The sequence below is a fragment of the Leuciscus leuciscus genome (assembly GCF_965113295.1).
Source record: "Leuciscus leuciscus genome assembly, chromosome: 19".
NCBI classification, from domain to species: domain Eukaryota; kingdom Metazoa; phylum Chordata; class Actinopteri; order Cypriniformes; family Leuciscidae; genus Leuciscus; species Leuciscus leuciscus.
The window spans coordinates 36,310,039-36,331,752 of NC_138743.1; the positions used below are offsets into that span (position 1 = coordinate 36,310,039).

Below are 21,714 nucleotides of genomic sequence, written 5' to 3' on the forward strand. Positions count from 1 at the left end.
TCTCAGCTGATTGGTCAAACTTCAGTCTGAGATCTTGAATCCAGAACATAACCTGCCCCGGAGCAGGTTAGCCGTGCAGCGTAAGATACCATGGCAACGAACACCGATTCAAGCCAAGCTACTTTCATAGTACCTAAAACCCAGGGTTGGCGGAAACTAAACTGAAACATAGCTGGCTAGCCACCTAAACCGGCTTCATGGTACAGGCCCCTGATCTAGCTCTGATGCTCTGATCTGGCCCTGATCTGGCTCTAATGCTCTGATCTGGCTCTGATCTGGCTCTGATGCTCTGATCTGGCTCTGATCTGGCTCTGATGCTCTAATCTGGCTCTGATGCTCTGATCTGGCCCTGATCTAGCTCTGATGCTCTGATCTGGCCCTGATCTGGCTCTAATGCTCTGATCTGGCTCTGATCTGGCTCTGATGCTCTGATCTGGCCCTGATCTAGCTCTGATGCGGCTCTGATGCTCTGATCTGGCCCTGATCTGGCCCTGATCTGGCTCTGATGCTCTGATCTGGCCCTGATCTGGCTCTGATGCTCTGATCTGGCTCTGATCTGGCTCTGATGCGGCTCTGATGCTCTGATCTGGCCCTGATGCTCTGATCTGGCTCTGATGCTCTGATCTGGCCCTGATCTAGCTCTGATGCGGCTCTGATGCTCTGATCTGGCCCTGATCTGGCTCTGGTGCTCTGATCTGGCCCTGATCTGGCTCTGATGCTCTGATCTGGCTCTGATCTGGCTCTGATGCGGCTCTGATGCTCTGATCTGGCCCTGATCTGGCCCTGATGCGGCTCTGATGCGGCCCTGATCTGGCTCTGATGTTCTGATCTGGCTCTGATGCTCTGATCTGGCTCTGATGCGGCTCTGATGCTCTGATCTGGCCCTGATCTGGCTCTAATGCTCTGATCTGGCTCTGATGCGGCTCTGATGCTCTGATCTGGCCCTGATCTGGCTCTAATGCTCTGATCTGGCTCTGATGCGGCTCTGATGTTCTGATCTGGCTCTGATGCGGCTCTGATGCTCTGATCTGGCCCTGATCTGGCTCTAATGCTCTGATCTGGCCCTGATCTGGCTCTAATGCTCTGATCTGGCTCTGATCTGGCTCTGATGCTCTGATCTGGCCCTGATCTAGCTCTGATGCGGCTCTGATGCTCTGATCTGGCCCTGATCTGGCTCTGATGCTCTGATCTGGCCCTGATCTGGCTCTGATGCTCTGATCTGGCTCTGATGCGGCTCTGATGCTCTGATCTGGCCCTGATGCGGCTCTGATCTGGCTCTGATGTTCTGATCTGGCTCTGATGCTCTGATCTGGCTCTGATGCGGCTCTGATGCTCTGATCTGGCCCTGATCTGGCTCTAATGCTCTGATCTGGCTCTGATGCGGCTCTGATGCTCTGATCTGGCCCTGATCTGGCTCTAATGCTCTGATCTGGCTCTGATACGGCTCTGATGTTCTGATCTGGCTCTGATGCTCTGATCTGGCTCTGATGCGGCTCTGATGCTCTGATCTGGCCCTGATCTGGCTCTAATGCTCTGATCTGGCCCTGATCTGGCTCTAATGCTCTGATCTGGCCCTGATCTAGCTCTGATGCTCTGATCTGGCCCTGATCTGGCTCTAATGCTCTGATCTGGCTCTGATCTGGCTCTGATGCTCTGATCTGGCTCTGATCTGGCTCTGATGCTCTGATCTGGCTCTAATGCTCTGATCTGGCCCTGATCTAGCTCTGATGCGGCTCTGATGCTCTGATCTGGCCCTGATCTGACCCTGATCTGGCTCTGATCTGGCCCTGATCTGGCTCTGATGCTCTGATCTGGCCCTGATCTGGCCCTGATGCGGCTCTGATGCGGCCCTGATCTGGCTCTGATGCTCTGATCTGGCTCTGATGCGGCTCTGATGCGGCCCTGATCTGGCTCTGATGTTCTGATCTGGCTCTGATGCTCTGATCTGGCTCTGATGCGGCTCTGATGCGGCTCTGATGCTCTGATCTGGCTCTATACAAGGCACACTGGCTGGGGACTAAAAACCCATCCACTGCCCAGTTAAGTTAATGCAACTAAAATGATTCATGTAGTCCCATCCCCAATTTAGTCAACTTCAACTCGACATATTTCAGTAGATGAATGAAATTAAGCTGTGGCAAAAATGTTCAGCAATTGTGTGGCTTTGTTTTAGCTTATTTTAATTACATAAATTGAATAAGTTTAGCCGCTCTGGCAGACAACCTTGGCATTACATTATGTGGTTTAAACACAATGCACTCTTCTGAAGTCGTGCATTAGATGATATCACGAGGAACAACGCAATACATGCTGGTGTCTAATTGTCTGTTTGTCTTGATCTTGATCGTGACATCATAGCTCTCCAAATGGTCATGTGCAACTACACTGCGATATGTGAACTGCAGGAGGGACAAATAACATGATACAAAAGAGTACAAAAGATTTAAACCACCAGCACATTTGGTACTGAAACACTGAGTCTAATGAGCTGATGAGTTGAATGTGATTGATTACACATATGAATGTGCAGTGTTGCATCAGCTTTTATTCAATGGTGAAAAGTGATTGATTTCTTTTGTCTGATGATTGTAGGATGACGTTGATCTCCTTTTATGATTTCTGAAGGTGTGGTCAAAAATGTCTAGTGTCACTGGCATAGTGACGTATGAAGCTCAGTTCACTCATTCAAAGCAAGCAGAATCGGTGGTCAAATCTGCATTGGGAAATGTTTTCATCTTTACATGAAATTCTTGGCCTTTTGGATATCTTTTGAATTCACTGGATTTCGTCTGCTAAAATTTAGAACAACTTTAAATGTGACCACACCTTAAGTTCCTTTCATGGTTCTAGGGTCACGTTTTGGTACAGTTTGGTCCCCCCAAAAAATACTACTTCTAATTACTAACTTCGAGTAAGATTGCCTGTTATTTGGTAACAATCACTTTAACTTCATGCATAAGAAAATGACATAAGAAAATGTTTGTTTTTGTTTGTTTTCTAGAAAGACTTTTGAGAATAGGTGGATAAATGTACATTGGTTGGGTGGGTAAGCGAAGTAATGCCAGAATAAAGTCAGACACAACAACATTGGCTCACCAATGGCAGACGGGCAGACAAAAGTAATTATATTTGCTATTCTTCTTGGTGATGGAGTGGCTATTTGGGGTGGATATAGTCACTTTCACTATTATTAGAGACATTACATTTGAGTCAGCATTGCACTTCTGAATGTTATATTTGCATGACGCACTCTCGCACATTTGAAGCGTCACATTCCCCTTGACACACTGCACTCGAACAAACACACAGGATGCCACCCATCACTGGATACTGAGGGGGAAAAGACGTTTAAAAATTGATCAATTTAAAGAACTCACAGCACCTAAAATAAACACACACACACAGTCGCTCAGGAAGGATTCGGGCACTTCAGCCACACTGGGAAATTACAAACCATCAAACCTAATATTGTTTATTTTAGAAGCATGTTGCATGTAAAATATTTAAAGAAGTTTATTTTTTAAATGATAAAACTATAGATAGTGTTGAAAATGAAAACTAAAAAAAGAGACGTTTTGTGGTTTTGAGATGTTAGCAGGAAGTGTCAGAAGTGAATGTGTTGAACTACACTTGTGTGAAATTGAGGGTGGCTTGTTCAGTTGGTTAAAAATCATTGCAAAAGTAGCCTACCAGTTTAGCAGAAAAGCATGAGAAATCATGTGAATTATACGGGAAACTGCAACAAAGTTTGCTTCATATTATATTATAAGATAAAAGTTCACAGATCATTTTGTTCATCATTCGCTTACTTTAAGAAGTTCACTACTGCTGCGATCTGATGATAGTTGAACAAACGGGATTAGTCTCAAGTTGACAAACTAACCAATCCAATCAGGCTTTGCTGACGCTAATCATCAACTTTCTCTGTCAACTCAAGCTTTGGTTCTGAGCTCATGATTAACTGTGGAGCGCATGACAACCCATCACATGCCTTGAGAAACGGAGAAAGTGGGATTCACTTTTCGCAATATACTTGCCAATCACATGCCTTGGAGCATAAGTTACTATGGCGATGAACACCACTAAAACTCGAGCCACTTTCATGGTGCCTAAAACCCAAGGTTTGGGTATAACCATACCTCGCTAGCCACCTAATCCGGCTTCATGGCATAAAACCCTTGATACAGAAACTGGTTGTTTCTCTGCTCAAACGGTGCGTAGAAGTTGTGTGACAGATGGCAAAATATTTTAATTGTCTAATGATCTTTCGTACAGCTATTGTCAAGTGTCCACACAACGGTTTATCTCAGTTTTGAGAAGTGTATCTGTTGTTTTATGAGTTAAAACCAAAGTATGTTTTTTTGTTTGTAAAATAATTTGCTTTGCCAAAAACTAATATCTGTATTCAAAATATAGGCTGTATAGCCTTAGTTTGATTTAGGGTTTCTTATTCTTTCAAATTTCGATTTCTTATTTCACGATATGATAAATTATCGCGATATAGTTGTTTTGTGTTATTTGATCTAATTCCTTAGATATTAGTTTTTAAAAATAAGAAAAAAGAAGTGAGATACAAACAATAGGACAAATACAATATAACATAAATATTAATTAAACTAAATTCTTCAGGTGCAATAGGTTTATTTAACGTGTAGTTAGAATTAGTAAAGAAATGTAATAATCAAATGTAAAAAAAAGTTGCATAATATGAATTAAATATAAATGTATTCTTATTAAAGCTAAAAAAGTTAAGTTATTATTTTTTCTTTTGTTTGATTCACATTAATGACAGAGCAGCATCAGGTTTATTAGGCTGCTGTCACTTTAAGACCAAACGCACGGATCCATCATACTGATACACATCCCATTTACTTTCACTTGAGACATAACCGGCTGTGTTTACAGGAATACTCCACACAATGGCCATTTTGATGTAATTGCGTGCGTATTCGACCATTCAAGTGCAATAAGACGTGAAAGAGAACTGAATTAGCGATCATATGCTGAGAGAATCGTATTTCTGTGCGCGCACTTTGGCAGTCAGCATGAGCACCGCACGAGGTCTTTTCAGGATATATTGCGCTTATATCTCTTTTTAACATCAAGCACCTCCCGCTCTTTCTTTATATTCTCATTCATGCATTTCAACACTCTGAATAGCGCTATATATTTACATACTGCAATATACACCATATAGCAAAATCTCTAACAATAGACTTTTTTTTTTTAACCATGGTAACAATATTTTTTTTATACCGCCCATCCCTAATTAGATTTTTGTTGTTATATATTGCAATGATAGTGTCAGGGAATGTTGATTGTTATAAATACAACTGTCACGAAGAAGATGAGTAGCACTTACAAAGTCTTTAATAAATCCACAAGGAGAACACACTGAAGACCGCAGGAACATCATGACACACAACCACTCTTAGATTGACTAGAACTGAAAAACTAAGACTGAAACTCAAGGTATAAATATAGTGAAACAAGCCAAACTACACGATTAGCACCTGAACTGAATCAATCAAGCAATGTGTCACCGTGGAAACAGAGCAGAAGAGAACAGAACGATAAGAAACAATAAGCAATAACAATCATAGAATAGAAAGACAAAACTGAAAACCTGAATGAAACAAATAGCCTACTAAACATGAGAAAACTAAGAATGTGACAGATAGGCAAGTATACATATTTAATTGTCTTCAGTGTTCAAATACTTTTGAGAACTACTCTAGAAAAATTTATTTTATGAACTGATATATTTTTTTTTTTCTGTGACTTTTGTTTTTTGATGAATTGCAATTTTATTAAAAATATTTTTATTGCAGTAAGTAAATTAACTTTTCACATAGTTGCACATATTGCTTATTTAACACGGTATGTATTTGTTGTAAATTAACTTTAATGATAGTAGCTAACGTGTTAATACTTGGCTACATTGTTACTACTTGATTAATACTTTTAATTCCATATAATTTAATGAGAAATATATTGTAATACAAATGCCAGTATTATTGAATTAAATATTTTAATGAAATACAATAAAAATAATAGTTAACTAGAGTTTAATAATTGTTTAATGTTGTGACACAAGTGTTGTAATGGTATTTTTACTGTATGAGCTTAGATGTCTTTCCTCACCTTTAGTAATGCTGTGTTTGTGTTTTCACAGGAAGGATGAGAAGGAGTATGCACTGAAACAGATAGAAGGCACTGGTATTTCCATGTCTGCCTGCAGGGAAATTGCTGTAAGTTATTTTTTAAGCTACTTCTTAACTGCTTTACCCCGTACAATACATTTTTTTAATCACCTCTCAGTTTGCAAAAACAAACTAAAAATGTGTCTACAATAATATGTTAATAGGAACCCAGCAAGTGTGCAGCACTGTGAATCAATGTTTAAAATTCAGCTTTGACACAGTTTCGAAAATATAACCATAATTCTTAAATATAATTAGGCTATATATTAAATGAGCTTGTTTCCTTTAATCAACACAACGGTATGACCAGCTTTAAAACATTTTTTTGCTTGGTACCTGTGAAAATAACCTGTGGAGGTTTAGTTTCATACCAGAAAATCTGAACATATCACACCAGTCCTCAGGTCTTTACACTGGCTCCCAGTTAGATTTAGGATTGATTTTAAAGTATTATTACTGGTATATAAATCATTCAATGGCCTAGGACCTCAATACATTGCAGATATGCTCACTGAATATAAACCCAACAGATCACTCAGATCATTAGGATCATATCAGCTAGAAATACCAAGGGTTCACTCTAAGCATGGCGAGACTTTTAGCTATTATGCTGGAATCAGCTTCCAGAAGAGATCAGACGTGCTCTTACTGTAGTCACATTCAAATCCAGACTCAAAACACTTCTGTTTAGCTGTGCATTTACTGAATGAGCACTGTGCCGCTGTTCGTCCCACTGTTTGTACTGTACTGTATTTTATTTTATTTTATTTATTTATTTTATTATTCTTATTATTCTTTTTCTTATTTAAATTTGTTCTATGTAAAGCACTTTGAATTGCCATTGTGTATGAAATGTGCTATATAAATAAACTTGCCTTGCCTAGTTTTGTCTAGGGCATTTGTGTAAACTTCTGATCTTCCCCCACTGTAAAAATCCAAATGTAACCCCCGGTTAGGAACTATTCTTTGTAAAGCTGATTTACAATGTGTGTTTTGAAAAGCAGTATAGAAATGAAGTTGAGTTCAAACATCGGCTTTTGCAGATAGTAGTTCACTTCACCTTTAAACTTTGAAGGTTTGCTGTTAGTGCACCCAGGCGTAATCTCTGTTGTAGGAAACACACGGCATCAGCACAGGCTTATTCTAAAGACATTCCTTGAGTCGCACAAATCAACATGACAAAATTGTCTTACTGTCATATGACTAACACAAGGTCAGAACTGTGCTGTCATGTTTTTCCATTTGAAAAACACTTCTGACCTCAGTGTGCAGGGTTGCCATCTCTCACGCATTTGGCATGAGACACACACTTTCAGGATCTGTCTCACACTCTCATGCTTGCACAAGTGAATCTCACAGCAAATTAAAAAAGCTGACGTGCTGCACAGACCATTTGGTGTATCAAGATTTGCGAGAGCGAGTCAAAAGCTGTGCCTGATGTCATATGGCATTCGGTCTGTGCAGCGCCCACATGAAGTTAAACACGTGTTGACAAGGTATGTGTTTTTAATGAGACCAATGAAGACCTGCAACCTCTTGATTGGACCAGTCTGTGCCAATCACATTTCCCCCACACCGTACAGGGTCACTGTATATAAGCTGTGGACTCCCGCCTGTGCAGCGATCAGCGAAGATGTTTAGGTGGCATTGTGAAACACAGTATTTGTGCACACAAAGCAGATTTACACGTCTAAGATAACTATTATTAATTTGAGTTGTTAATTTTCACTTTTACTTACATTGCCAGCTAACAGGGCTCCCTGCATGTTTACAGCATTAGTTGAGAGATGTTTTCCTTGAGAGAATGAAACATGTAGCTATACTGTACCTGATATTTATCCAAATTAATTGATATTGAATCAAGACCGGAACCCTTCCATAATTCTCACTCCAAAGTTGGTGACCCTGAGTGTGTCAGGGTCAAGTCAAGTCAAGTCAAGTTTATTTGTATAGCGCTTTTCACAATGCAGATTGTATCAAAGCAGCTTCACAGTATTAAATTAAAATAATACAACAAAGTTTGTTTCAAGAGGAATTTATTGATTGATAAAATTAAATTAAATATCTCCAAAATATCCCCAACTGAGCAAGCCAAAGGCAACAGTGGCAAGGAACCGAAAAACTCCATCAAGTGAGCTAATGGTGTCCTAAAACTCCATCAGGTGACCTAATGGAGAAAAAAAAAACCTTGGGAGAACCCAGGCTCAGTCGGGGGCCAGTTCTCCTCTGGCATTTATGAGCTAGAGGCCGGATTGTCGTTTGAACTGTAGGATTATATGAATGCCTGGCTGAAGAGATGCGACTTTAATCTAGTTTTAAACTGGGAGAGCGAGTCTGAGCAACGAACAGTATCAGGAAGACTATTCCAGAGTTTTGGAGCCAAATGTGAAAACGCTCTCCCTCCTTTGGTGGTTCTGGATATCCTAGGTATGACCAAAAGCCTTGAATTTAGTGATCTTAAAGAGCGCGATGGATTATAGGGCGATAGAAGATCCGTTAAATAGACTGGAGCTAAGCCGTTTCACAATCACATGTACATCCCACCTCATACATATATTTGTTATTAAATGTGCAAATCATGGCCATTCATTGATAAAGGTGAAGCAAGACACAAGACAGGGAGCACATGGGAAAAACTGGAAAACACAAAACACATGTAAGACCAATAAACCCTGAAACAGCCAAATGGGAGTTAGGATTAAACACACATTACCTCGAGTAAAACACACTCAAACGGTTGATACAACTGCCAACTCATTGCATAACCACTGCTGAAATAAAATGCTTTCATTTCACGGAAACTTAAGCGTTATTTTCTAGAAGATAAAATACTGCAATTTTTTCTGGTATTATTGTTTAGTTAGGCATAGGGATGGGAATCGCGAAGGCTTTAACGGTGTTACTACTCTTACCGATACTGCTTATCGATCCGGTACTTGTAACAGTATTCTTATCATTCTTTTTTTTTATTTTTTTAATTAAGAACATAATTAACATGGCTTTATATTTTGAAATGTAAAATAAATATCTATAGCAAAATAAAAAAGTTATGCTTTAACAAAACAAATAAAACATCTATTTGTTATGCAGCAGTGTGCAGGCTTTTTGTGTGTTTTATATACATAAGATAGGACAAGATAAGCAAAAACAAAGTACAAACACATGGTCAAACAAAACAAAATAAAATAAGAATACAATAAAACAAAGATACAAATTATATACATAGTGCTTTAACATTACCAACATTATTGTTCAGGTAAGTAATATGGCCTAAAAAGAAAGTAATCAAATGTAAAATAACACTGCATAGTTTATCATAGATAGATTGATGCTTATTAAAGCTAAAGTTATTCATTCAAGAGCTGTGAGCGTGCTCGCGCATGCGTCGTGGCTCTCGTGAACATGCGTCGCGGCTCTCGTGAACATGCGTCGTGGCTCTCGTGAACATGCGTCGTGGCTCTCGTGAACATGCGTCGTGGCTCTCGTGAACGTGTCGTGCTCTCGTGAACATGCGTCGCGGCTCTCGTGGCTCTCGTGAACATGCGTCGTGGCTCTCGTGAACATGCGTCGTGGCTCTCGTGAACATGCGTCGTGGCTCTCGTGAACATGCTCTCGTGGCTCTCGTGAACATGCGTCGTGGCTCTCGTGAACGTGTCGTGGCTCTCGTGAACATGCGTCGTGGCTCTCGTGGCTCTCGTGAACGTGTCGTGGCTCTCATGAACATGCGTCGTGGCTCTCGTGAACATAAGTCGCGGCTCTTGTGGCTCTCGTGAACATGCGTCGTGGCTCTCGTGAACATGTGTCGTGGCTCTCGTGGCTCTCGTGAACGTGTCGTGGCTCTCGTGAACATGCGTCACGGCTCTCGTGGCTCTCGTGAACATGCGTCGTGGCTCTCGTGAACATGCGTCGTGGCTCTCTTGGCTCTCGTGAACGTGTCGTGGCTCTCGTGAACATGCTCTCGTGGCTCTCGTGAACATGTGTCGTGGCTCTCGTGAACATGCATCGTGGCTCTCGTGAACGTGTCGTGGCTCTCGTGAACATGCGTCGTGGCTCTCGTGGCTCTCGTGAACATGTGTCGTGGCTCTCGTGAACATAAGTCGCGGCTCTCGTGAACTTGCGTCGTGGCTCTCGTGAACATGCGTCGTGGCTCTCGTGAACGTGTCGTGGCTTTCGTGAACATGCGTCGTGGCTCTCGTGAACATGCGTCGTGGCTCTCGTGAACATGCGTCGTGGCTCTTGTGAACGTGTCGTGGCTCTCGTGAACATGCGTCGTGGCTCTCGTGAACATGCGTCGTGGCTCTCGTGAACATGCGTCGGGGCTCTCGTGGCTCTCGTGAACATGTGTCGTGGCTCTCGTGAACATGCGTCGTGGCTCTCGTGAACGTGTCGTGGCTCTCATGAACATGCGTCGTGGCTCTCGTGAACATGTGTCGTGGCTCTCGTGAACATGTGTCGTGGCTCTCGTGAACATGCGTCGTGGCTCTCGTGAACATGTGTCGTGGCTCTCGTGAACATGCGTCGTGGCTCTCGTGGCTCTCGTGGCTCTCGTGAACATGTGTCGTGGCTCTCGTGAACGTGTCGCGGCTCTCGTGGCTCTCGTGAACATGCGTCGTGGCTCTCGTGAACATGCGTCGTGGCTCTCGTGAACATGTGTCGTGGCTCTCGTGAACATGTGTCGTGGCTCTCGTGAACATGCGTCGTGGCTCTCGTGAACATGTGTCGTGGCTCTCGTGAACATGCGTCGTGGCTCTCGTGAACGTGTCGTGGCTCTCGTGAACATGCGTCGCGGCTCTCGTGGCTCTCGTGAACATGCGTCGGGGCTCTCGTGAACATGCGTCGGGGCTCTCGTGAACATGCGTCGTGGCTCTCGTGAACATGCGTCGTGGCTCTCGTGAACATGCGTCGAGGCTCTCGTGAACATGCGTCGCGGCTCTCGTGAACATGCGTCGCGGCTCTCGTGAACGTGTCGTGGCTCTCGTGAACATGCGTCGTGGCTCTCGTGAACATGTGTCATGGCTCTCGTGAACTCACTCAGAGGCTCACACGGAAGGAAGTTAATAGTTGAATAAAGTCGTTATTTTTGGGGGGGTTTGCGGACAAAAAGTATTCTCGTCCCGTTTCTAGCTTAACGTGTCCTTTTCTATAATACTTCATTAAAGTATAGTTACCTTTGACAAGAAATGCCACAAGCAAACATCAGAGTGAGTGTGAGTTATCACCAAAATTAAACAAAAAGTAATCAAATCCAAATCATTACACAATCGGTGAGTCATTTCAGTGGAATATGGTCATAACTGGCCACAAAACCAACAGAATTTAATGACAGCGCTCAGACCACCCCCTTCCGCATATGTTGATGATAAATCATATCATGAGACTGGCTCAGCAGCCGTTTAATGCATGTAACAGACCGTATTAAACTTGTGATTTGGGAAAAATGTAACTGCAGAATTACAGTAAACCACAGCAATCTTAAAGCTACATTTCGACATTCTCGGGCCACTTTCTGCATAACAGTGCCTGTCACGATCATGTTCTCTAACTTTGATTGTTGTCATGTTTTTTTTATTTATTAGTGCACACCTGTTCCTCTGTTGGTTATCATTCCCTAGCTGTGTTCGGACACTAAGTGCGCCGGAACTTCTTCGTAGTTTGCTTGCTGTTTAATAATCATTTGAAACTTAGCAAACTAGCAGCTCCAGTAGAAATGAAAGATTTATCCTGAACTCCGTCATGGAAACTATATGTACAACTCTTAATTAAACAAAGTAATAATCAATTAAAAGGAATTTATACCTGTGATATTACGCTGTAGCCACATTGGACCAGCGGTCTGGAAAAAGGATGAATGATTCAGCTGCATCTTCTGGTCAGACTCAGGAATTCATTCAGCGTGACGTCACAGTTGCATTATGGGTATTCTCAAGCCGTGGAGTGTACAGCGGTTGTACACTTGTTATTGCGGTGCATTATGGGATTGAATGAGTGCACTCAATAACGTCCACTATGGTTTAGGACACAAATGGCTTGACGGACACAAAAATGGCTGTCCCCTTAAATAGTGGCTTTTGGGGCCGATTTTGTTTTTTTAAAGCCCTCAGTTTTCCTTGTAAATGGTTAGCCTAATATGTGTATTGTTTCATGTTCTTGGTGTTCATTTTAAGTATCTTTCACTGTTCATTCTGCGTCATGCATCCTCTTTGTGGATTATACTACACGCAATGCCTCTGTGAGCATTTTTATTTATTTTTTTACTATATGCCCAAAGCCTCTTCTTAGCATTTTTTGGTCACACTTTGGATTAGGGTCCAATTCTCACTAAAAAACGTTTGCCTCAATAAACTCCTAATTACTGCGTATTAGTAGTTGGGTTACACTTTATTTTAAGGTGTCATTGTTACAGTGTAAATATTATATATTTATATTTATGTACTTTATGTATAGGGTTAGGGTAGGATTAGGATTTGGTTGAGGGTTAGTTGCATGTAATTATGCAGAATTTACTGTTATTACTATGGTAAGTACATGTAACAAGGACACTGTAAAATAAAGTGTTACCGGTAGTTGTTACGTTTAGGTATTGGATAGGATTAGGATTGTAGAATAAGGTCATGTAGAATAAGGCATTAATATCTGCTTTATAAGTACAAATAAACAGGATATATCCTAGTAATATGCGTGCTTATAAGCAACTTTAATAATGAGTATTGGACCCTGAACTAAAGTGTTACCCATTTTTTTTCTTGCAACCTGTTTATTATTTAGAATTTGTATGATTTATTAATGAAATGTTCAATGCGTGTCACAGCTAATGAGGAACTAATGTGTCACAGTTTAATACTGCTATATCTTCAATCACATTATCTGAAGAAAATGTGAAGTGTACTAGGTCAGGCTTCGGTGTTTGGTGGCCAGTTTTCAGTTGCTAGAGGCTGTTATAGATGGGTAATTTATGGCCCAAATAGCACAGAAGCACACAAGGCATAGATGTTTAATAATTAAGTCCTTAGCAATAGTAATAGTATTTTCCCCCCAATCGGCATTAATATCCAAATAAATACATGCTATTTCTAAACCTCATAAAAAGAGAACTTCACAAACAAACAAAAAAAGTGTTTATTCACTTGACTACAACTCTGCATGCCAAGTTGTCCACAGTACCTAAACACAGAGTGGATTCAGTAGCAGCCTAATCTGCCCAGGTCTTTCCTGAGATTGAAAACAACTGCATAACAACATTGTTGTTGGGTTTAAATGTCATGGGTGTAGATGTCTCAAAAGGCCACATTATGGGTCACGCAATCACTGAGCATTGTTGTTGTTTGATTGCACACCATTTGCACACCATTTGTATATTAAGTCATGTTTAAATTGTTTAAATGGGAGTGATTCTTTGTCGTGTTGCTGACATACAGTTCACATACTGTTTAAATACCTGTTTGTACTTATGTTACCACCAAACTAATAAGATCAAACACTCTTTATCTCTCTCTCTCTCTCTCTCTCTCTCTCTCTCTCTCTATCTCTTTATCTTTATCTCTCTTTATCTCTCTCTCTCTCTTTATCTTTATCTCTCTCTCTTTATCTTTATCTCTCTCTCTCTCTTTATCTTTATCTCCCTCTCTCTCTCTCTCCCTCTCTCATTTTCCGACCTCTTTTTTTACATTGTTGGAAAGGCAGAACATATTGTTCCAGGGCTGGGTGAAAGGAGACAGTTGTTGAATTAGGTTGGAATTTGTTATTTGTACTTTGGCTCATTGATTTGAGGTCTTTTTTATAGCTTAATATTTAATGCTGTTAATTATTTTTTCTAGTTTCATTTAGTGTAAAAAGAATACCTCTAAATAAATTAAACCATATAGCTTCAGATGATATTGTTTATATTTAAATATATAAATGCCCCCTTAAGAAAAAAAGTCCCATGTAAAAAAAAAAAAAAGAGAAAAAAAAAAGGTGTTGTAGTTGTGGCAACACATTTTTGGAAGTTAGCCTTGATGTTAGAGGTTTAGCAGTTGCTTTAACGTGTATATTCTGTTATGTTCAGTTTTAGTCTTGTTTGCTTTGTTTCTGTTTCCTGCCTGAGTTCATGTGTTAGTCTCCTTGATGAGTCATTCTGTTCAGCTGTTTCCTAATTAGTTCCCTTTGTTTGTTTCACACATTTAAGCCCTGAGTTCTCCTTAGTTCTTTGTCCGTTCTTGTTTGTGTTATGTTGGCTGTTTCTCTGTTCTCCTGAGCATTTTGTCATTAAAGACTGTTTATCTGACTCTCCTTCATTTGTGCGATTTATATACGGCAGGCAACCAACCGTTACAGTAGATGCATACTTTCAAATTGAACAAATTCTTACCAGAAGGAACACTAAGCACTGAGTTCTCTTACGAGAGGTCTCTCGTACTTGCGTAAGAATATCTTACGCTAGGGGAAAACCTCTTTTCCTCGAGATATTGAAGCCAAAAATTATCCTTAATTTTGCAATAATGTAAAACGCATTGCAGCAGCATGCAGACATGGGCGAGACAGCTCGCGCGCCCATTGGCTGCTCTGCGGCAACTGCACCAGCCTATCGATAGAGGCTCCTCATGACGTCAGAACCAATGAGGGCGCTTCGCGCCCAATACGTCATGTCCCGCCGAAATCGGGTGGGGCCAGGGCTATAAATACGGCCCAGAGAGGCTGGTTTGGTCAGTTTTTTATCTCTTCAGCGGGCTCACGCATCGCTGGATCCTGAGAGGAAGCCGCGCCGTCTGATTACAAGCACCCAGCGGGATTACTCTGCATCTGAAGCTGCCGGTCGACAACTCGCCGCCTTCAGTCGCCGTTCCTGCTGACGCTTTCCGGCGTACATATCCTTTTCTCTGTTACTGTGTTTTGTGTATGTGTGTGTGTTCGCCGCCGCGACACACACTCTCATTGCACTAAAAGAGCCGGACGTCTTTTTCAAGACGCCCCTTTTCCCCCCAACCCGCAAAGCTCGCCGGTGCGCCCGCTTGCCTTGCCTGCTTGGAGGATGATACCTGCTCTCCCTCTGTTCGAGCCGCGCAAACCGCGCCGTTCACAGGGGATGTCAGGAGCGGACGGTCACGGGGCTAGCTTTCTCTCTCCCTCTGTTCGAGCCGCGCAAAATGCGCCGTTCACAGGGGAGGCTGGAAGCGGACGGTCGGGGTTAGTTTTTCTTTACGTACAAGAAAGCTACCCTGCCTCTGCGCCCCATTCACGCGTCAATCATGACGCTCTTATATGCTCGTGCATCTGAAAGCCTTTGTGTTCCCCCCTGTGGCTCAGTGGCGGAATTTTTGGTTTTTCACACGGGAGACTGGGGTTCGAATCTCGGTCTGACGGCAGATTAATTATGCCTCCAATGCTTCGCTCTGTCAGTTCCCTGAAAGGCGACTGCAGATGTGCATTTTGCAGCCAACGAGCGCCTTGTACAACCCGCTCGCCTGCACCCAAACACCGTTTCTATGGTTCCCGTGCGTCACTGGCGAAAGGAGAAAAGAGCGTTAAAATGTCCCGCCGCGGCTGGGCCGAATTCTATTTCTCATACATTTCTCATTCCCCTCTGAAGTTCAGGCGACTGGAAATGTCATACTGCAGTGAGCGAGCCTGTTGTAATGCACGCACGCCTGCAGACAAACGCCAGCATGTTGACGCTCTCTGTTTCTATGGCAACTTCTCGCTCGTTCAGTTCCAGTAAATGCGACTGTTCCAGTGTATTCTGCAGTAAACGAGTCGGCGACACAGCCCGCTTGCCTGCACACAAACGCCGCTTTACGGCTACCCAGATAAATCCCATAGAGTGTATTTTCTGGTGTTCCGGCCACGGCCGATGGTGTTATGAGTGTGGACGAAATGCCCACTGCCCAGTGCTCATTCCTACACAGAAACACAGGTTTCTCTGATAATACTCGCGCTATATAAAAGCCTTTGTGTCTTCCCCTGTGACCCAGTGGCAGATTCTCAGATTTTCACGCGAGAGACCCGTGTTTGATCCCGGGTCTACCGGCAAAAAAATAAAAATAAAAATGTTATGCCGTCAATGCTCGCTCTGTCAGTTCCCTGAAAAGGCGACTGCAGATGTGTATTTTTGCAGCCAACGAGCGCGTTGTACAACCCGCTCGCCTGCACCCAAGCACCGTTTCTATGGTTTCCGTGCCACTACCTCCATTCTCACACATTTCTCTGGAAATGTCAATATTGCAGTGGACGAGCCTACTGTAATACACGCACACCTGCAAACAAACGCCAGCATGTTGACGCTCTCTGTTTCTATGGCAACTTCTCGCTCGTTCAGTTCCAGTAAATGCGACTGTTCCAGTGTATTCTGCAGTAAACAAGTCGGCGACACAGCCCGCTTGCCTGCTCACAAACGCCGCTTTACGGCTACCCAGATAAATCCCATAGAGTGTATTTCCTGGTGTTCCGGCCACGGCCGATGGTGTTATGAGTGTAGACGAAATGCCAACTGCCCAGTGCTCATTCCTACACAGGAACACAGCCCGTCGCACAGGGCTCGCGCACATGAAATCGACCCAGATCGATTGCGCATTAAATGTGGTAAATGTGCCCACTGCCCAGTGCCCACAAACACTACGTTCTGCATGTCTCAAGGTTTCTGCAAAACGAAACCAACATGCATTCGCTCTGCTCAGGCAGACAATGCTCTCAGTGTTGTAAATGTGCCCGCTATCCCACGCCCACATTCACACATAGACATGACAGGTCTTACGGGACTCGCCCAGCCCTCCCCCTCTCGGTTGACCACCGCAGAGGAGTCGTGCGCGGGCAATCTGCCCGCTGTTATCAGCGCGCCCCCTGCCTCAAATGTCATAAGCGCGACGCTTATGTTGCAGCACACTGAAGCCCCTCTGTCGCTGAGCGACCAGAGCGCGCTTCGCATTCAACCCCTAGCCATTCGTGCAAACGCATGGGCAAGGCTACCCGGGGTTTCGAAGTGGGTGCTAGACATTATAGAAAGAGGCTATTCGCTACAGTTCGGTCGACGCCCGCAACGCAGAGCGGCGCGAATCGATACTACGGTGAAAAAGGAAGTAGCACACCTACTTCGGGCCGAAATAGCGAAGTTACTGAGCAAAGGGGCTATAGAACCCCTATCACAAGCTCAGAGCGAAGGGGGCATGTACAGCAGATATTTTCTGGTACCCAAAAAAGACGGGGGTCTCAGACCCATTTTTAGATCTAAGACGACTAAACAAAGCACTTCTGAAACGACGGTTCAGAATGCTCACGACCAAGAAAATCCTCTCGCAAATTTGCCAAGGGGACTGGTTCATGTCGTTAGATCTGAAAGACGCTTATTTTCAAATACAAATAGCGTCACGTCACAGGCGAATTTTGAGATTCGCCTTCGAGGGCCAGGCATATCAGTACACAGTCCTGCCATTTGGCCTATCCCTGGCACCTCGCGTATTCACGATGTGCATGGATGCAGCGCTCGCACCCCTCAGGCTCCGAGGCATACGAGTGCTGAATTATTTGGACGATTGGCTGGTTCTAGCTCGATCACAGTCGGAGCTCATAGAACACAGGACCATATTACTCGATCACCTCGAGAATTTAGGTCTCACAGTCAATTGGGCAAAGAGTTCACTGTCTCCCAGTCAGAAAATATCTTTTCTGGGCACAGATCTGGACTCGCTGTCTATGACAGCACAGCTGTCGCCGCAGCGCAGACTAAGTATTCAGCGCATGACAGAGATTTTTCGCCACGGCGCTTATTTAGTCCCGCTCAAAAAGCTTCAAAGGATGCTGGGTCTCATGGCTTCAGCATCCTCAGTGCTTCAGCTGGGTCTGCTTCGCATGTGCCCGCTGCAGTATAGGTTGAAAGCGCGCGCCGCGCAGAGCTTGGACCTCCGGTCTCGCGCGCCTCAAGGTCGATCAGAAATGCGTCGCAGCTCTGAAACCTTGGACAGTGACCGACTGGTACCGGTCAGGTGTAAGCCTGGGGACTTCCTCGAGTGTGAAGGTGGTGTCTACGGACGCCTCAACCTCGGGATGGGGAGCGCTGCTCGAGGGCAGACCGTTATTTGGCCAGTGGTCAGAACGGGAAAAGCTTCTGCATATAAACTGCCTGGAAATGATGGCAGTCGACAACGCGCTGATGCGCTTTTGTCCTCAGATAAAAAGACACCACGTCTTGGTCCGTTCGGACAACATGTCAGTGGTGGCTTATATAAATCACCAAGGAGGTATCAGATCCAGAATCCTTCACAGGCTGACGGAACGCCTCCTGGTCTGGGCTCAGCACAATCTGCGCTCGCTCAGGGCAGCGCATGTGCCCGGCCATCTGAATGTGGGACCAGACAGACTGTCCAGAAACAATCTGCCGACAGGAGAATGGTCTTTACATCCACAGACAGTCAAAATGCTATGGAGGACATTTGGCAGAGCGGAAATAGACCTATTTGCGTCTCAAGAGAATGCTCATTGTCAGGAATTCTTCTCCAAGAGCAGGGATGCGCTGGCCCCGCTGCCCGCTCTATGCGTTTCCCCCTGTCACGCTCCTACCCCAGGTGTTAGAGCGAATCAGGGAGAGCGGATGCCCAGTGCTACTCGTCGCCCCATTTTGGACAAACCAAGTCTGGTTTCCAGTCCTGATGCAGCTGACGAGTACCGCCCCGTGGCCGATACCGGTGAGGAGGGATCTCCTCTCGCAGGCGAACGGCTCGATCTGGCATCCTCGCCCGGAGCTTTGGTCCCTACATGTGTGGGCCATCAACGGGTACCTGTTAACCTCCCAGCGGGAGTGTTAAACACGATCACGCAGGCTAGAGCTCCATCTACGAGGCGGCTCTATTCCTCAAAATGGTCTGTGTTCACTAGCTGGTGTACAGCGAGTGGCACTTCACCCTCACGCTGTGGGGTGCCGGAGGTTCTCTCCTTTTTACAAGAGCTTCTGGATAAGGGCAGAACCCCATCCACGCTCAAAGTTTATGTGGCAGCCATAGCAGCGTTCGCTGAACCACCGCTTGGCCAGTCATTAGGAAGGAACGATCTGGTCATTCGCTTCCTTAGAGGAGCTAAGAGGCTGAACCCTCCCAGACCACCCTCAGTTCCCGTTTGGGACCTTTCCACGGTTCTGGAAGCCATGAAAGGTGCCCCATTCGAGCCAATACGGTCAATAGACCTGAAACTCTTGTCTTTCAAAACAGTGTTTCTTCTGGCTCTCGCTTCAGTGAAGCGCATAGGGGATTTGCAAGCGCTCTCAGTGAGCGCGACGTGTATGGAGTTTGGGCCGAATGACTCGAGAGTCATACTCAAACCAAAGCACGGATATGTTCCTAAATCCCTCAACACACCGTTTAGGGCACAGGTTATCTCCCTGTCGGCCCTGCCGGTATCTGAAGAGGAAGGGGATGCAGGCTTCCTTTGCCCGGTCAGGGCGTTAAGAGCCTATGTGTCTCGCTCATCTGTTTTCAGACAGACGGAGCAGCTCTTTGTTTTGTTCAGCGGACGTTCTAAGGGACTAGCTGCATCAAAACAGAGTCTATCCAGATGGATAGTTGATGCTATAGCGCTAGCTTACACATCCAAGGGCCTGCAATGCCCGATAGGTGTCAAAGCGCACTCCACAAGAGGCATGGCCTCGTCGTGGGCTTGGTCCAGTGGGATTGCCTTGCAAGATATCTGTATGGCGGCAGGCTGGGCCTCCCCGTCTACATTTATAAGGTTTTATAACCTCGAGGTTCCCGCTTTGCAAGCTAGGTTGCTCTCGGTTTAATTTTTCAGTATTGCCCGCCCGATTCTATCGGCTCGGGATGCTGAAACTGCTAGAGCGTCGATCACTGATCGCCTATATACTTCTGTGGGCAATACGTTAGTCCCCCATATTTACCAGTCCAGGCTGAGTTCGCCCTGGCTGTGTGGAACACTTGATATAATATGCTCTTATCAGAGCTCAATGTTACAGGAATGATGCTATTCTAGCCCCTCTTCCCGGATTCTCTGTGAGTCCCTTGTGATTAAGCACTGTATGAGCCCCGGGCACCTGCCCTTGGGACGTTAGTGTTATGTCTCAAGCACGCACGGCGTTTTACATTGTGTTCCCCTAGCGTAAGATATTCTTACGCAAGTACGAGAGACCTCTCGTAAGAGAACGTACTCGGTTACTAACGTAACCTCGGTTCTCTCTAGAAGAGGGAACGAGTACTTGCGTATCTTGCCGTGCATGCGTCATGTTCTGATTCGCTTCAGCGATGAAAAAAAAACTGACCAAACCAGCCTCTCTGGGCCGTATTTATAGCCCTGGCCCCACCCGATTTCGGCGGGACATGACGTATTGGGCGCGAAGCGCCCTCATTGGTTCTGACGTCATGAGGAGCCTCTATCGATAGGCTGGTGCAGTTGCCGCAGAGCAGCCAATGGGCGCGCGAGCTGTCTCGCCCATGTCTGCATGCTGCTGCAATGCGTTTTACATTATTGCAAAATTAAGGATAATTTTTGGCTTCAATATCTCGAGGAAAAGAGGTTTTCCCCTAGCGTAAGATATTCTTACGCAAGTACTCGTTCCCTCTTCTAGAGAGAACCGAGGTTACGTTAGTAACCGAGTACGTTTTTTTCATATTTTCTGTCTCTGTGTTCTCTCCGTATTTACGATCCTCTGCAGTCTTTAGCCGATACCTCAACCGAAAATAACTCACTAATGCTAAATGTTTTCTCTTTGAATCCTTGCACCCAGGAACAATACAAGTCGACACCATTATGAGTAAAAGTTTGCTAAGAAGTATGTCTTACTCAAGCAAGGCGGTATTTGACTCTGGTAAACGTATCCAGAGCAGATTGGTGGGAGTGGCCTTGGACTGCAACATGCCCAGTGCATTATGGGTGTTGAAGTGTTGATGCCTCTTTGGCAAAAGTGAAGACAACAGCCTTTTTTCCTGTTTTCTCTAGTTAGGTACCACTTTTCTACTGCATATCCAAGTTTTATTGAAAGTCCATTTTGCCAGCGGTGAAGTATCCCTTTTAATGACCTATTAACAGTAGTTATTATTTATTATCAGACCGTTTTATTGCAACGACTTACAGCAGGGCCTACAGTTCTTAGACAAAACATTTTCATATGACGCGTTTTTAAATCACTCACCATGTTTTAATAGGCTTACATTTAGGACTTGGCTTGGTCACCCTATGTACAGCATTTCTTTATTTTATTTTTTGAATATCTGTTGTTATACATAGTGAATATTTTGGCAATTAGATACTCTACTAATAATGACTCAAATTGCTACTGTCAACTCTTGGTGTATATTTACAAGGCATATGCTTCAGTCAAGGTTTTTACTTTTCTTATAAATTTCTGGGAATCTGGTGAGATTAGGGTGTATTGCTGGAACCGTCATTTTCAACGTTTTTTATTTTATTTCCCCAGTATTACTGTAACTGTAGCAATTGTTTACTACTGTACTCTTCTGTTAATTTACTGCTTTAAATTGAATAACAATTGCTTTGCAACATCCTTTTGGGAGTTTTAGATTATACATATAACCGTTCCATT

At 44.0% G+C, this 21,714-nt stretch overlaps 1 protein-coding gene and 1 long non-coding RNA gene across 4 annotated transcripts in view; both read left to right on the top strand.

Moving 5' to 3' along the window:
• Positions 1-21,714, top strand: part of cdk19 (cyclin dependent kinase 19) — a 59,671-nt gene that overhangs the window by 5,420 nt on the left and 32,537 nt on the right. For all 3 annotated transcript variants that reach the window (XM_082147964.1, XM_082147963.1, XM_082147965.1), the window contains exon 2: positions 6,176-6,251. In XM_082147964.1, coding sequence (XP_082004090.1) covers positions 6,176-6,251 — 76 coding nt within the window. The remainder of the gene's footprint in view (positions 1-6,175; positions 6,252-21,714) is intronic.
• LOC309482580 lies at positions 6,260-8,840 on the top strand. The gene is made up of 2 exons (XR_014200316.1): positions 6,260-8,116; positions 8,720-8,840. It is a non-coding gene; the product is annotated as an uncharacterized lncRNA (long non-coding RNA).